This window comes from Halichoeres trimaculatus, unplaced genomic scaffold, assembly GCF_033239565.1.
Source record: "Halichoeres trimaculatus isolate MK-OKI-2021-1 unplaced genomic scaffold, fHalTri1.1 fHalTri1_scaffold_13, whole genome shotgun sequence".
Taxonomy (NCBI): domain Eukaryota; kingdom Metazoa; phylum Chordata; class Actinopteri; order Labriformes; family Labridae; genus Halichoeres; species Halichoeres trimaculatus.
This window is the reverse complement of record NW_027437191.1, coordinates 21,424,914-21,442,310: the sequence shown is the minus strand read 5'-3', so window position 1 is coordinate 21,442,310 and position 17,397 is coordinate 21,424,914. Positions and strand designations below refer to the sequence as shown.

Below are 17,397 nucleotides of genomic sequence, written 5' to 3'. Positions count from 1 at the left end.
TAGAGAAAAGACTGTAGTCTATTTTTAACACTGCGCTTGGATTTTGTCTGCTATGTGAGTATTACAGCTCACATGGCATGAATCTGAATGTGATTCATTCAGTGTCAGCTTGAAGTCTGACCGAAAAGGAAGTCAAGGTAGCCTCACGTGACTGAGGATCTTGACTAGTTTCCCTTGGCACTGTGTTTTCTTTTACATCTTTATTTAAAAGTACCAATTTTGTGTAGAAAGGTGTCATCAGACTCTTTGTTCTTCTAGGTGCATGTGTCAGACTATTGTTTACAAAGTGCGCATCAAGGATTCATAGCTTCAATACTCTACCAGTTTAATTTTTTCAATAAATAAATCACAGATAGAAAGGAGAAACATTGATTCAAGTAGGTCATGTACATAGAGTATTTTACAATTCATCAAAATATTGCAATATTTCACATTTTAGAGCCCTTAAAGAAATACATTTATTTATATTGATCACTCTGATGTAAACATACAACTACAACTGCTACTGTAGGTCTATGATGCTCTCTGTTCATCATGTATAATTTGTTATAAGTTTTCTTAATAGTTTTCACTAAGCCCAGAAACAGTTGCTCCAATAGTTGAGCAAAGCTGACACAATAATTTCACACTTCACTCATACAATGAGACTTGTATGTTTCATCAAAAACTGGCAGATGAGACAAATTGAAATCCTAAAAACTGAATTGTAAATGTCCTAATGACAATAAATATAACCTGACAGAAAGACCAGTTAGCTATTAAAAACCAGTTCCTTTCAGCTCCACTGCTTTCTCCTTTTTGTTTTTTCGCTTATGACAGCTGAATAGAATAACCCAGGCAATGGTAATGCCAGCCAGTGAACTGAGGACGCCCACGACTACTGGAACCCAGACAGGCAGAGAGGGCGGACACAGTGTTTCAGGAGTGGGTGTGAGGGTGGTTAAGCTGGCAGTGGTTGTGGTAACAGTCACTGGTGGACTTGGCAAGCTGTTGACCTTGGTGAAGATGAAAGGACTGGCCTAAAAGAATCAAAAATAGAGCCAATACTCAAGAGTTTAAAGAGTTATAATGAACCATTTTCTGCACCTTTAAGTCATGCAACAAATGACCTGTACCTCAGTGGGACAGCGGATCTTAGAGGGGTCATATGTGAAGTTGTTATAGGCCTGCTTTCTCCCCACAGGCTCCAACTGTCAAAAACAAAAGATAAATCATGGTAAAACATTTTCCGGTATTTATCATTGAGCCTTAACTCTGTTCAGAGCTTACCATGTTATTCCAGAGAGCTATGGCCATCTCAGCATGAGCTCGCTCACTGATGTGGAAACAGTCCACAGAGAAGAAGCTGGTGTCAGCCTTCCCCTCCTGTTTGAAGACCATGTTTTATAAAAATGGCTTCCCTTTTCCTATGAGTATGCTTGTTGGTTACAATTCTTTATCACTCACCCCAACTTGAGGGATGAAGGAAGTTTGTAAAAAGGGTTGAAGGACGACAGCAAAGTCTTCTTTTCCATCATAACGAGTTCCAGAAATGAGTTGCTGGATCTCAACCTAGGAAAGAAAATCAGGACAGACAAGAGGACCACATATAAGTGATTCATTTAAAGTTAGGAAGATTATTTTCAAAATAGATCACATACTGTATGTTAGATTAAGATTTTTTGAAAATGTAAAAATTATCAGACTACACGAATATTGACAGGAAACGTTCATATAATCTGAAGTTACTACACCTGCATCGGCTGCAGGAGTGTCTTAGCTAGAGGATATGTTTGAGCTAAAGAGCTATTGGCCTTTACCTGATATTCATGATTGATGCGTTTCATCTCTTCAATCTCTGGAGAATTTTCTTGAGGGTTGATGACACAGGGGCAGCTGGTCCTGTAAAAATGTCATTTTTTCCATTAAAAGTACTACAAAGGGTAATTGCAAAGACTTTCAAGGAGACAGATGTAGGGCTGATGTGGGCAAAAGCAACTTTTCAGATGTTACCCAAAATAACTTGAAACATTTTTTAAATTTTTTTTTTTTTTAATTGCTAACTCCAAGTAAACAGAGAAAACAGGTCCCAAACAGCATTTTTTTCCTGATCATTTTAAAGGTATTTCATTGATTTCAGTCATGTGTATCCCAACTGTTTATGTATACCTAAATACTTTTTGGACACCAGGGGGTACTAGAGGCAAGAATTAAACAGAGTCAAACAAACTGCATAAAAACCGCAAAGGTGCAGAAAAACAGCAACTTATATGTACATTTTGAAGGCACAAAAACAGGACTTATCCTCTTCTTTTAGGTGTGGATGAAAACATTGTCAAATGCACTCAGTAACAAAATTTGAATTTCAAAGTCATGTGATTTTTGTTATAAATTTAAAACCATTTACCTTTTTTTAAAATTGTTTTGCGATAACCATGACTATATTTAATGATTCAAAAACAGGCAAACAAACCTTTGCAAGAGGGAACAAGCAAGTGTGTTCTTCTGCACTGTTTTCAGAGTTTCTATCTGGAAGATCTCCACAACATTAACCAACAACCTTGGAACCTAAAGAAGCACAGAGGAGAAACAGAAACATCATGACCCAGGAGGAACCAGGAGGTCAGGTCATCAGGACTTCAAATGAGTAACGTCTTACCTCTTTGTGTAAAATATCCAAACTGAGCTGGAGATTGTGGCTGTAGTTTTTGGGTGACAGATTGTCCTAAACAGAGGATCATGAAGGGTTTTAATGCAGCTCCATGTGTTACTTTATTCTCAATATGATTTTGAGATAAACTTACTTGGTCTAAGCAGTAACTGCAGAGATCATTCCCTCCAACTAATATGGTCACAAGTTTCCAGTCCTCTTCAAAGTTCACTTCCTGCATGGCAAGTTCACAGAACATAAGCACACAGGAGACAGATATGATCAACAACTCTTTTAAAGTGTTTACCTTATTTTCTTTCATGTCTTTGATGAGAGCTTGGGCTTGAGCTGAAATATTTCTGTAAGGCAACAAATGTGAACACCAGTTGGTGATTCTGGGATCTTCCAAGAGCATCACTTAGCAACAGGAGTATCAAAGATATGTACATACAAGGTTTTAGCTCCAGGTACAGCCATGTTGAAAGCCTTCTGTCTTTGGCCAATGCCTTTGGAGAAGCCCTTTAATGAGGGGTTGAAGTTCTTCAGGATGTCTTTAGAGAGAAAGAGAAGATTCCTATTAAAAAAGTACAAATGTACTGTTGTATTTCAATTTCTTTGTCCTGGAACTTTTTCAGGCATGCAAAAACTTTTGAACATCTCAATCTTAAACTTCTGCCATTTTGTGTGTTTATAACTGTGCTCTTTTAGCATTAGAGCAGTTGTTAATTTGTGTGCTCGAAATAAAATCAATTCAATGCCCCTTTGCTTTTCAATGACACCTCTTACACTTGATTTGTTGGCAATGGTGTGTCACAGCAAAATAATGCTGCCAACAGCTGAAAATATGGATTTTTTTAAGACTTGTCAACAAAGTGTCTTGTCAACAGCACAAATCAAGTCATTCAAACTCCTTAGTCATTAGGAATTAAGGATTGTACATCAAACTGGTTAAAAGAGTGAAACCAGCATAACCATGTTGATGAATCGTAACCTCAGAGAACATTTTATGTGTTGAAATTCAAGATAGTGCTTGCAGTAATTTACTAATCTTTGTACCCAGTGTTATTTGCATAAAGCAGTGTGTAAAGCAAACTGCCCGCAATAAAATTCTCCAACACTAAAAATAATTACCCCTCTGCAGACAATAAACAAATTCCCAGTGTTAGGTTGTTTTAATGTAAGATGGAATGACCCAGAGAATTTCTCACTTGGTAGAGTTGTGACGGTCTCCAGAGTCTGGTCTCCTCCGATGCTGTGAGAAAAATTCAAAAGACATCAGCCTTACTTTCAAACTGTGATATGCCGTAAACTTTATCAAAGCTCTGCCTATACCATACCTCCATGATACTCCTTTATACTCTTTATTGAGGTCAAACATAGTTTTAGCTTTGGCGCCTGAGCCTGCCTGTGAACGGAGAACAAAGACATGAAGACATGGAGACATGAAGAGAAAGTTCTGCAAGATAAATGTTACATCAAAGATAGAACAACAGCGTAATCATCAATGGTGCAATTTGTAATCTGTCTGATAAGGCATGGATAAGATAGTTCAGTGACACCAAAGAGCTGATACCACCAGGTTTACAGTTCAGGCTGAATTGCATCATAATGCTATTATAAATTAATCATCTCTCTGAGATTTGGTAATAGAGGAGTGATTTACTAATATTCACATTATAACTGTTAGCACACTGACCGTTGATGAGTCTCCCAGAGCTGCTACCACCTTAATGTCTGCTGGCCTCAGCTTATGGACTGCAGAGACAGAAAAAAATACTATAGTTAACATGCTGGCATCAAGATTAACTGCAAACATATGCCAATTAATGGCCAAGGATTGTAAAACTGAGACAATTTAAATTGTGAGAGAGCAAAAAGGGAAACTGAACCTCAAACTGACTGTGATGTGTTTTTACAAACCTGATGTGGGCACAGAGTCAGAAGGAGCAAGGTCCTTGCAAGAAAAGTCGCTCCCCCAGTTCTAGAGAAAACAAAAACATCATAAATAATTCCAGGAGTATAAAAATGTTTTTTAATAAGTCATCAAAAGAGAAACGTTCCCAGAACTCAGACTTTTTAGTTTATCACATTAAATACAGAAAAGTGACACTTTTAATATGAGGATGAGATTTACCTTTGACTAAACCTCAAAATGATTTGTCTTCAAATATCTGTCATAAACTCACTAATGCACCAATTTTTAAGACAAAACTGCATTTAATTCATTTGTTAAAGTCACTTTTTGATGGATATGTTATTTGCTTACTGTGACTGGCTCAGGTGTTGGAGGGGGACCAGCATATTCGTAGTCACTGTTGTTGTAAGTCCTTAAGTATGGTGACGTCTGGAGACAAAAGGTAACATGATGGAAGGCAGTGACTCTGAAGCCTCAAAACATGAGCTCTCAAAGAATAACAAGCATTGTCAGGATTTACAACAAAAGACCTTCTTCAGAACCTTTAGCACTGATTGTTGCCTTTAACATTATTTCCTACCATAGTTGGACATTTGAGGTTGATGTCTGCAGAAAAATCCTGTCTGTCCGTTTTATTGCCCAGAGGTTCCAGCTGAGAAAACAAAAATATGACAGTTCAGTATGATTCAGAAGCCTGAACACTTCATCAGACCTGAAAGTAAGATTCTAACTAACTTAGTTGTCAGTACTTTGCACCACTCAAATGAGCATTTGAACAGACAACTGACTGTGAAAATCAAATTTGAGAGTTTAGGTCATTACAAATCATAAAACTAGAAATACTAAAATTCAGATTGTTCCTGACTATTCTTAAACTCTTACTTTTTCTCCTCAGAGTCCCAAGTTAGATTTCTGAAGTTAGAGTCAGAGTTGAATATCAGAATTCAGATAAAGAAAATTGTAGCCTCATGTGTAAAACATTGTCATCCAGAGTCCCTAACCCTGTTCCGTATGAAAACAGCTACAATATTTATCTGTCATTTTGGGTATTTTGGGACAAGCATGCACACCCCTGTCCACAAACTGCCCCTCGTCTGATTTTTACCATGTTGTTCCATAGGGAGCGAGCCATCAGTGTCTGGGCCTTCTGGCTGAGATGGAAGCAGTCAGCACTGAAGTATGAGCGATCAGGACGACCATCCTGTAAAAAAAAGGTCCATTTAGAGCACAATTATTCACACATATGAGCCTTAAATGTAGGATTTAACTCTGCAGGGATCCAGAAAATCCAGTGTTCAAAATGTGAGCAAAAACACAATTCAACTACATCTTTTGTATCACTCTTGAATTAAAATATAAAGCTGCTTTCAGAAGATTAAATGAGCAAAAATACTCAAAAAAGAAGAAAAGTTGACCAAGCCCAGCTGAACTCACATTTTATCTCTTCTAAGACTGTAACAGCAATAGCTTGAAGACAGCAGCAAAAACACTTTGCTTCACTTATTTTTATTTATATTTTTTTATTCACCTTTTATTCTAACTCAGTGAAACACAATATAATGGAGATAAATGCTGTCTTGTTCTGGTGCCAAGGCATCTGATGCACCAAACTCACACAGTGTGTCTGTGAGAGGCAGAGTTAAGTTACTGACCGGCAGTCTGGGAACAGTGATCTCTCTCAGAAAGGGCTGGATGACCACAGTGAAGTCTGAGCGAGTGTCGTAGCGGCCTGACTCCACGAGCTCATGCAGGGATTTCTTAGATAAGAAAAACAGAAGTGTAATTAAAGGACAACAAGGTCTTTTCTTTTTTTAAAGAGATCCAAGTTTGGATTCTTTGTTATTTCCCACCTGATAGCCTCTGTTCAGGTTCTCCACCAGCTGAAGAGCTTCAGAGTTGTTCTTTGGGAGGATAACACAAGGACACAGAATTCTGGGAAGCAAAGGAGAGACTGTGGAGCTGCAGAGAAACTTAAATGTGATCAATTAAAGTAGCTAAAAAAAAAGATACTTACTTTACCAGCCAGGTTGGACATTTCAGTGAAGCATCCATGTGCATTTCTCTCAGCGGGAGGATATGAAGAGGCTCTACCAAGTTCACCAGAGCCCGAGGAACCTAGAAGAGAGGCTTGGATAAATCCAGCATCAAATAACAATCCCTATCTAAGAGTGACGAAGCTTTTCTGTCGATTTTACCTGTTTATGCAGATAATCCAGGCTGCTACGAATGTTACGGACATAACTGTCAACAGAGAAGAGGAGCTGTGGAGAGAACAGAAGGAGAGCAGTTTGAGGTTAGTGTTTAGCTTTTTAAGCCCTCAGAGAGATAACTGCTGAATTATTCTTCCACATCAACACTCACAGAGTTGTAGCAGTGATCACAGATGTCGTTTCCACCGATGAAAAGAGTGATCACCTTCCAGTCTGACTCAAAATCAATTCTCTGGACAGAAAAAGAATATGTGTTGAAATTATGAGTGTGTAGTCGTCCTGTGGAACCGGAGTTGGGCGTTTCAAACCAAAGATAGATTATCAACATGGAGACTTACAGAGTCATTCTTCATTCTCGCCACCAACGCTCGCACCTGTGATGGCACATCCCTGAAAAAAAAAATGTTAAAAACATCTTAAAACAATCTAAAGTTTTTAACATTGATGACTTGAGTTTCATCTGTTTAAAAGTAGCCATGAAAGCATCTTGAACTCACTTGCTCTTGGCTCCAGCCACAGCCTGGTTGAGGAAAGCCTGAGGAGTGTTTTGTCGGCCCTTTCCCAGAGAGTAGCCCGTCACATTTTGGTTGAAATACTTCAAGATGTCTGTTTTTGGCGTATGTTAGAGGTAAGATATCAGAAAAATCTTTTTCAATTTTTTATCTGTTACAGGAACAAGTCTTTAAAATGACTCACTGGGCAGTGTGGTGACAGTTGTGAGGTTTTTATCTCCACCAATACTGCAAAGTCAAAAAAGGATGGGTGTTAAAATGATGTTCCCCCACCAGAAAAATATGATAACTTTCTATAGAAAACGAAAGTTTGGACTGACCTCCAGGACAGCCCTCTGTACTGCTGCAGGACGTCCAGGACATTGTTGGGGCTGGATGGAATACCATTTCCTGCCTAAAACACAGAGCGGGGGACTGTTTAAAAAACATGATGAAATATGACTTACAAAGGTTTTGTAGTGCATTTCTTCTCTCTTGATATATCTTCTTATGCTCTAATGTTAAAAATACAATCCTGTTAAAGTCCTGAACTAAACTAATCTTGCCAAACATAATAAATTACCTGTTATAGGTAATGATCTGAGTGTCCAACAAAGCCTTGAGATCTTTGTACCGTTTAAAGACTAGCTGCCTGTTTTAATGTACTAAATTCAGTATTTCAACAAATAATACTGTTCATATGCGCAGTTGTAGGTATTATTTTTTCATATTTGATTTAAAGAAAGTACAAAGATACTCACTGTCAGAGAGTCTCCTACTGCAGCAACCACTTTGATATCTCCAGGTCGAAGTTCATGGACTGAAAAATATGTTGTTATACAATTTTTCAATGCAGTAGAAAAAAGCAACTATTAAAAAAACTATATAAAATATGAAAATGATTCTGAACTGGCAGTACTGCTTTGTTAAAAGTTGGATGTCAGCATTAAAAATCTAAGTTAAATGTAATTCATCAATTAACTTTAATAATCTTGTCTATAAACAGAAAAATGACAATGCATGATGGGTACCGATACATTTTTTCACTTTAATCATGATGAGTTCAGGGTCTGAAATTGATGTCTTCTTCGTTTAGTTAAGTCATAAGCTTCTTTGTCTCTTATGGCACATCACAATAGAGCTACTGCATAGTCTTCCTGCTTCCTGCTGCTGCTGCGATTGAAAATAACAACACAGCTTTTGAATTCATTTTTTACAGTGAAATACTCCAAGATGGCCCAGATAAGAAGTCAAACTAATATATTCATTTTCTTTCAAATGGAGCAAAGTTTTGAGTTCTTTAAGCTTTAGCCAAGGAGCTAAGCATACTGAGCATAGCAGAGTGCTATCATACAGAGTACACATTGCTACAGACCTGTAGATGAAGCAAACTGTAGCTGTAACAGTCCTATCATCTAGACATATTAAAAATATGAAACCCTTGATATCACAAAACAAGCACTTTAAAGAGTCTCAAACCACTAAGATATGGTTTCAGACCTTATTGTGAAGCAGTGCAGCGTCAAGGTGATGAATCCCAAAGCTAAGACCATATACAAAATCAAGATCCTGCTCAGAGAAAGACTTTTTTTTTTGTTTAAACTGTTTTCAAATGCAAAATGATTACATTTGAGAGTCCTCATTAAGATAATAAACACCTCTTCTTGCCTTTTTTGTTACATCAAAATTTGTCCACTCATTCTGCCAACTTAACAATAGCATCAACCTTCTTACCTGATGCAGGTGTTGAGGCCGAGGGGCTAAAGTCCACACAGGGCATCTCTGTGCCTGTAAACTGAGCACACACACACAGCAGATCCCCAGTAAGAACTAAACAATACACACTCAACACCACCACCTCCATTCAGCTCTGTGTCACTCACTGGGTGAAGGAGAAGAGAGGCATCGCTGTGGTGATATGAGGGAGAGTTCGCCTCAGTCCTCAGGAAGGGTTGGTCCTTAAGGAGGGAGGTATAAAGTTATTTCAGGTGCAAAATGTTTAGGCCCCTGTAACATTGAATTTGTAGTTGTGTACATTGAATTTGTATGTGTATCACAATCATTTCTTGTATTTGTCTATTTTTTTCTTCCCATAAATACAACACAAAAATTCACATTCCCAAAATCATAGCTCCAGGTGCACAAATCATATTTACAGGTGCACAAATCTTTTTCTACAAGTCACATATTTCAGCACTGACACGCTCACATTTTGCACCTATTGTTGCAGTGCATTAGGTGCAAAACATACTTGTGAACCTGTATCTTATGAAGTGAAGGTGCGGCGAGTTTGAATATGTGCAAATCTGAATGTGAAATTGTGCAATAAGTATGTGAACTAATTTACCATGAAAATAGCTGTGTCCTCTTCTGATTGCTAATTACTGGTGTAGTTTGCAGGGACATGGAGACTCTCACCCTACTATGGGGGTGCTAAAGGACTGCTTGGAGAATGAAAAAGTAGGAAAAAGAACTTTGGCCAGGTAGTTAAGGAAGTGGCAGGAGAGTTTGGAGTGGGGAAGTTGTGGTTTTGCCCATCGGTGGTTTACCCAGTTGTGGCTCCCTGGATGCTGGAGTGGCCTGTTGTGGATTGGTGGCTGTTGGAGGAGAAAAGGTCTGGAAGAGGGGTGGATTTGGTAGGAGTATTTGAGAGTCATATTCAGGTTTTTTATGGGGATTTTACTCTGGTATTTACAGATGGGTCGAAGGAACTAGAGACTGGGTTAACAGGGTTTGGGGTAGTTGTTCCAGATAGGGGGGTGTCACTTAACAGGAGGACTACGAACACACTCAGTGTGTACACAGTAGAGATGATAGCTGTGCTGATGGTGCTCAGATGGGCTGAGCATGCTCGGGAGGAGAGGATGTTAATATGCTGTGATCCGGCTTCAGTGTTAACAAACTTGAGGTCCTTCCCTTCTGGACGCAGGCAGGGATTGTTATTTGAAATTTTGATGTGTATGACTCGATGAATGAATCAGGGTAGTATTGTGAGATTTCTGTGGGTCCCTGCTCATGTAGGAGTGGGGGAAGTGAAGAGGCAGATGCGTTAGCTAAGAGGGCTCTAAAGGACAGATTAGAAATGCATATTAGAATAAGCAAAGCAGAGGCAAAGGGGAATGTATATTAGAATAAGCAAAGCAGAGGCACAGGGGATAATCTGGGAGAAGGCAAATCAGTTGTGGCAGGATAGATGGGACAAGAAAGACAAGGGTCGTCACTTCTCTCATCGTCCACCAGCGCAGTATTAAAGGACAGGGAGTTAGGAGTAGCAGCAGGAGCAATGAAATAGTATGGATGAAGCTTAGGTTGGGACATTGTGAACTGAATAAAACATTGAAGATGATAGGCACCAAACAGGGCTATGTGAGGGGTGCAGGGGGGAAGAAGAATCAGTGGAACATGTATGAATGTGAGATAGTGTGTATGAAGAACACAGGAGAAAGTTGAAGGACAAGATGAGGAGTGAGGGGATTCTGGGATTCGAACTGAAAGATATACTTGGTGAAGGTGGTGGAGCTACATTAAAGATAGTGGTGGAGTTTCTCAAGAGCATAGGGGTATATGGCAGATTATAAGAAATTTTATTGGAGGAAGAGGAGAACCAGAGAAGAGGAAGTAGATTAGAAAGAAGAAGATGGAAAGCTTAAACTTACGATGACTTATAAATAGTTTCAGGCCTTTGTGTGCTGAATGTTTTTACATCTCCCCAGTATCTTACCTCAGTGGGGCATGGCAGTGCGATGATCTTTCCATTGTCGTCTGTGCTATGTTGGCCACTTGTGGGTTGCAGCTGAAATACAGAAAACTCTTTGTTTTCATGTTTCCTCTCAGAGAATAACAACTCTGAACATTTTGTCATGTCCACAAGAGCGAGACAGACGAGATTTCTTCTCACCAGGTTTGTCCACATCTGCACCAGCAGTTTATCTGTTTGTTGGGCTGCCTGTGACCCAGAAAGAGGTTTTCCGTCCTGTTTCAAAGAACATCAGAAACATCAGAGTTCATGTTAGATACAGAGAGTGTGAGTGAAGCCAGATAAGCAAGACTTTATCTGCTGCTATCACAACCACACAGATTCATCATCACATTTCAGTCCCTTTTTTGCAACTTGAGATTTCTCCTTCCTGGCATTCAGAAACTCAAACCCAGACCCATCTGTAAGACATCTAATTGTTTTTATATATTTATTTCAAATGCCTGAAAACTGTTGCTGCAATGCAGGAGTTAGATGTAATGATTCAAACCAACAAAATACTAACTGGCTTGGAAAACTCTCTACAACTTTATCTTTTTCTCCTACCTATAGACACTTTTCAGCCTGGAATTCCCCAAAAATGTGTCATATTGCTCAATCAAATCAGGCAAAACTCAACCCCATGTTGGACTCCTAAAACCTTTTCCTAGAGGTGGAGGATAAAGACAGATGATGGTGTTAAGTGTCGGCCTGTGACTCACAGAAACAGACAAGAGGTCCATGATGAATGTTTCATCTTGAAGAATCACTGTGAAGTCGTCTCTGTCAGAGAACCAGCTCTTCTTCACTAGGAGCTCGTCCAAAGACTCCTGCAGACGTCAGGAAAAGTTTAAAACAAATAGTAAAGCCCCAAAGCAGATAAAATAACCACGGGATTCAGTTCGTATGTCAGATACACTCATGAAGAACAAACCTGCAGAGCGTGAGTCAGCATGGCCCTCTGCAGCCTGGCTTCTCCATCAGTGCTGGTCTGTACACAGGGACACATCCTGACAGAGGCGCAGAGAAAACAACAAACTGAGATGCAATTATACTTTGTGTCCATCTTCACTTTTTCCCTCATTAATGCTTCTCTGTTTTTAATCCTTAAACTGATTTTGAAACAGATTATCATCATCTTGGTGAGACAACCTAGCCAAATGATCACAGCAACTACAATACAAACATTTTGTAGACACATGACATGAGCAAAACACGCAAAACAAGGTTGAAGTCTTGATGTTGAACACTTACTTTGTCATTCAATGGATGATTTCATAAATTTGATCTTTCTCAAGTTAAAGGTTTTCTCCTTACATTTAAAGTTTCCTTTAACTGTTAAAACCTTCAGGATAGCTGTTCACTTCTAATCTTTGTCACTAAATTGTCATTTCTTTGCCTTCTCAGGACCAAACCTCTCGGCCACGATACTGTCAGGAATAAACCACCAAATATAATCCCAGTCCCTGCTTCGCCGTGTCATTATTGCACATCAGAAGAAAACACCTCATAATATTAGCACGTCTTGATAAAAAAAACTGAGTCACTTGGGTTGTTCAAGCTGGATGTGAGTTTCCAAATTGTGTCACTTTCTTCTTAAACTCACCTGTTCAATCTGTCATACTCTCCATCCCACAGCGCCACACTGACGATAGTCTTCTTCAGCTGTGTGAAAAATGTGTCAGAATGTGTGAAAGCTGCTGACAAGCAGTGATGATACATGACAAGAATGATACAAATATGAGAGTAAATGTACCTGAGAGTGCAGCAGCTGCAGACTCTCATCCACCTCTTCAACCACACCTCTGATAACAGACTGAACCTGTGACCAAAACAGACTCCTTCAGATGGAAACACTGATTCTTTATCACAAAAACATCAAAGTGTCCTAATATAATGATCTAATGCTTGTTCTTATTTTCAAAAAATACTAAATCCAGTTACTTTGACAGGTATATATTTGGTCGAAGAGGATGAAAAACTGTCAGAACAGATGCTGTTTGAGGTGCTATATTACATGTCTGAAACCAGCCTCATCATCAGCTCCTATTAAGGACGTTCGTAGTTTGATCAAAGGCTAAAACAGAAAAGTTTGATCCTGCTGCTTTATCATTTGACTTGTAAAGTTAAAAAACTAAAGATTGAACTAATCTCTTGTTTTGACTCCATAGATAAATACAGCATGTGTATATTTCCTCTTCTGTAATTGATTTTACCTGCTGCTCACCGACACAGAGCTGATCCACCTGAACAAAGAGCAGGAGGAGCTTCCAGCTTTCATCCACATCAATGTCCTTCAGAGGAGAAAAAAACAGCTGTTAGACACGAGTGAAGAGTGTAAAGAGGTATGATTTTCTTTCATTTTTTTCACTTTTATACTTGAGTAAACTTCACTTTAATAGGATTTAAATGAAAAATGTCTTATTAAGATAATCCTTTCAGGCGGAGCACCTACCTGGCTGTGCTGAAGGTAGAGGGACACTTCCTTTGCCTGCTCCACCAGTGAGCTTCATTTCAGTAAAAATAAAATTTAAAACAACCTTCAATCTTCAGAAGAAACTACAACCACTGGTATGTTATTTATCCTGTGTGAGTGTCTGTACCTGCTCTGAACAAATGGAGAGCTGTACAGGTTAGCTTCATCTGACAGAGGAGTGATCAGAGCAGGATTGAAGAGGGTCAGCAGCTCTGTGGAGAGACAGAAACATGAAATCTTATTTTCTAAGCTTAACCACTACTTTTTTTTTTCAGAAACAGAGTAGACAAATGAAGGGAAAAAAAGACAAAAAAAAATCAAATAAGCTACTTTTTTTACAGAGAAGTTTTCAAATCTATCAACTTCATAATAAAAAAATGGTCTCATTTCAAGACATTCAAAGACAAAAATAGCTTCCGATTGCTTCAATTGCTTGAAAGTGTCGAATTGCTTGAGTGTGTCTGAAAACTTTTCTTGTCAAGTCTCTTGAAAAGGGAAGAATTCAAAACCAAACGGGTCTAGTTTTCTTACCCCAGTGGCAGATAATTACACTCTTTAAGAGCAATTTATGTCACTTTTGTCTTTTATATCTTAAAATAAGATAGTTTTCTTGACTTTTCAGCAGAACGTTTGCTTAGATTTCAGTTTCTGAAGAGTAAGTTCCCTGAGTCCTATTCTCTACCTGTAGAAGACAACAGGAGGGGATTTTATGTCATGATACTAATGCATCTACAAAACTAAATCAGAAGGAAAAAAACAGAATTTTGTCTACAGAGGCCACCAAAACTGACAAACAGGAAAGAATTCCTCACAGGAGCTTTAAATCCATCAAAAGATAATGCTGCTAGTGATATTTTCATGACAACTTATCTGGGTTTGACCATGATGTGGTCTAATATGTCCAATGTATGTTTTTAGTTATGAGTAAAATTGCTTCCTTAAAACGTAAGACGAATACCGTAGATTAATTTCATACTGAAAGTCTTACGTCTGCATGTGATGGACTTGCTTTGTGTCAGTCGATAATTTATCTCTTTGAAGCACTTACGGCAATATGTGTAACATAAGCATTGTTCAGAAAAGATAACAGCCTCCAGATCTGATCTATGGCGAGTGTATCTGGGTTCATTGTTTAACGCTGTTAATGTAGATATGAGCGCAGTAGAGATAGCACACAGTAGTTTATAGAAGCTCTAATTCTTTATAGTGACAGTTTTTATTCATGATGGAGCCAGTGAAAAGAACAGGGAGGTGAAAAGGTTGTTCATGTGAGTAAGTTGTTAAGTATGAATCTGAAATCTCACCTGACAGTCTTGATACCACAGTGGACAGCTGTGTGCTGCGGGGGACACAAAAGGAAGAGTCATTTCATTTCTCTGAACCGTGGGATATTAGGATATAGGGTTAGCATTGATGCTAGCTGTTAACCTATGCTTACCTGTGCATGTGGAGTCCAATGGAGGAAAGAACCGCCACGTCTGAGGGCCTAACACTGTTCACTAAACAGAGACAGTCCTTCAGTATCAGCCCTCAGAAACTATTTAGTCCATAAATTGAACTCATCTTGGGATAATGTCCCCCCCCCCAAAAAAAAAAAAACATCACAGAACTGATTTAGTACAAAACAAATCTGCAAGGTGGCTCAGGGTACCGAATAAGATAAAATTGACCAAAAATATTTAGTTTCCACAGACTTCAGCGAGAAATTAATACAGGGAATAACAGATAGGCTAACTCAAATTTTTAAAGAAAAACTATTAAATGTTATCTGGTTTAATTCTTATATATTTACTGAAAGATTATAGAGTATGATAAATACGCAGTAATTTTATTTAGCAATGTGACGCAACGTGATGAATCAGCAAAAATAAAAGAGTGTGTTCCAGTGTATCTGTTTTCATGTGAATGAGCTGCTGTTCTTCATATTCTATATAATAACAATACAGGCCTTATTCAAGACAAACCAATAAAGAAGTTTTCCATCACTTAACATGAAGAAACTCCTCTGATAGCTCTTTTTTTTGTCTGACTGCACTTAACAATGTAAATACTCAGCTTTTAAGTGAAAGTTTGTACTTTGTTTTTGTCTAATACAACCATGACCTTCCTCAGTAACAGTATAATCAGCATGTTGAGGTCAGTATCAGTGGAATGATAAACTTTGACGTTATCAGACTCACCATTCAAAGGTGGCGTCCGAGAGGGAAACATCTGATCACAAGGCAGTCCGGTTACTGAGAGAAGGACAACACAGCTCTGTCAGTAACATACAGTTTGTTTTAAAGACGAGATGAACAGATACGCAGAGTGAGAACTACAATAGAATAGAAAAGAAAGTACTTTGTAAATCCCTGAAGGGAAATTTAGAGTCACAGCAGCAATAAAAGGAAGTATATAGTGCAAAACATTCAAGAATATATAAATAGAATAATATAAAAGGTTTCAACTACTCAACTGAACTTTATTTATGAAGCACTTTAAAAATAAGCGCAGCTGAAACAAAGTGCTGTACATAAAAGATGATGCAGGCATAAATAAGTGAACCAATAAAACAAATAAATCAATAAAACAAAGGTCCAGGCACTAAAAAAATGTTTTCATTATTCTTAAAAATAATTCAAGAACAATAAAAAATTACTAAAAGCTAAAGCAAAACATAAAACAGGAGCAGAGTCTCAAGCTGGGTTATAAGCCAAGGACAACTCAGGATTACAGCTGATTATATCTGTGTTTGTTTTGTTTGTTTGTTTGCTAGAAATCTGTAAGCAACAATTTCTGCACCAACTAACGTGAATAATGCAAACAACCTAAAATCTGCTTTAAACTTTAAAATAGTTTGGATAAAACCTTTGATATCTACAAGAGATTTAAAAAGTAACTTTTTCTCTTCGGTCACATTTTAAAATCTAAAAGTGGAATCAATAGAGGTTAAAACTGCATTAAATTTAAAAACCTGCTGTCCATGTGAGGACTCCAGTCAGAAGCAGCTGTTGAAGCATCATCTCTGCAGCTCTCTGTGTTTCTTCCTCTGCTCTCCCTGTTTGTCTGTGGGATTATCAGCTATACCTGTCCAGGTGTAAATGACTGATAATATCGAGCCTTACAGGTGATAAATGTCCTCAGAGGGAGGGACTGGCCCACTTGTCCAAAGGACATGTCCAAAAGATTTCATAATGAGACAACAACTCTGACGATGAAGCTTTGGTCATATTTATGAGTGAAAGTGGGCTTAAAGAATCCCATAGGATAATCTCTCTGACCAGTCACACAGTATTACATATTTCATTGTTTATGTTGCTACATTAAATTAAGCATCTATTAACAGAGGTGCATTTGGAAGCTTCACACCTGTCATAAAGTCCACTCTGATATCCAAATCTGCAAGCTCACAGGCTGACTGTGTCTGTATCATGGACCCCATACCTCCATCTCCCGTTTTGAAGTGAAGCCAAGATAGGATATCTGAGAGGATGTTATCTTAATCAAGACTAAAATATCAACACATTATCTGTTCAACTGCCAGATTACAGAGCGGTAAAGAGTCTACCTCTGGTTCACAAAAACACAGACTCATGATTACTCTGGTTTGTTGTATTGATAAAAAAAATAAAAAATAAAAACCCGTGGAGCATGCCTTCAGCTACATAAGCTTTGTTTTTCGGGGATCTCATCTTCATCTCTCAACAGCTTTCTTTGGGCTTTATCACCTGGACACTTTGCCTTGACTAAACTACGATCAGATTTCAATCGACAGCAGCTCAGAAACTAAGTGAATCTTGGCTTATTATAAATATAGCTATAGTCATAGAGCTCGTCAAACTGTACAGAGCAACTCAAAAAGTGAGGCTAGCTTTCATGTTATTGGCCTTATATTCTGATTTTTATTTCCCTTCAATACAGGTGGTGTAGGCCCTCTGGCTGAAGATGAAAACTGGAGCAC

General features: G+C 38.4%; 1 protein-coding gene and 1 long non-coding RNA gene across 2 annotated transcripts; one reads left to right on the top strand and one right to left on the bottom strand.

Moving 5' to 3' along the window:
• Positions 1 to 758: 758 nt before the first annotated feature.
• On the bottom strand, positions 759 to 16,459 carry LOC141802030 (phospholipase B1, membrane-associated-like). Its single transcript, XM_074685425.1, has 42 exons — positions 16,411 to 16,459; positions 15,638 to 15,691; positions 14,896 to 14,956; positions 14,762 to 14,796; positions 13,585 to 13,669; positions 13,437 to 13,488; positions 13,198 to 13,275; positions 12,738 to 12,803; positions 12,588 to 12,646; positions 11,916 to 11,991; positions 11,704 to 11,811; positions 11,144 to 11,218; positions 10,967 to 11,038; positions 9,129 to 9,203; positions 8,980 to 9,040; positions 8,007 to 8,065; positions 7,587 to 7,660; positions 7,451 to 7,494; positions 7,252 to 7,360; positions 7,093 to 7,144; positions 6,906 to 6,986; positions 6,740 to 6,805; positions 6,559 to 6,659; positions 6,395 to 6,476; positions 6,197 to 6,301; positions 5,650 to 5,745; positions 5,125 to 5,196; positions 4,896 to 4,973; positions 4,550 to 4,610; positions 4,326 to 4,384; positions 3,967 to 4,034; positions 3,838 to 3,881; positions 3,081 to 3,180; positions 2,937 to 2,988; positions 2,784 to 2,864; positions 2,639 to 2,704; positions 2,453 to 2,547; positions 1,800 to 1,881; positions 1,447 to 1,551; positions 1,270 to 1,365; positions 1,116 to 1,190; positions 759 to 1,019 (listed from the first exon to the last, which is right to left on the bottom strand). Exons 1-42 carry the CDS (start codon positions 16,457 to 16,459, stop codon positions 759 to 761), a joined length of 3,270 nt encoding a protein of 1,089 aa, XP_074541526.1.
• Positions 6,211 to 13,710, top strand: LOC141802031 (uncharacterized). The gene is made up of 3 exons (XR_012599450.1): positions 6,211 to 6,837; positions 13,217 to 13,326; positions 13,424 to 13,710. It is a non-coding gene; the product is annotated as an uncharacterized LOC141802031 (long non-coding RNA).
• Positions 16,460 to 17,397: the final 938 nt, after the last annotated feature.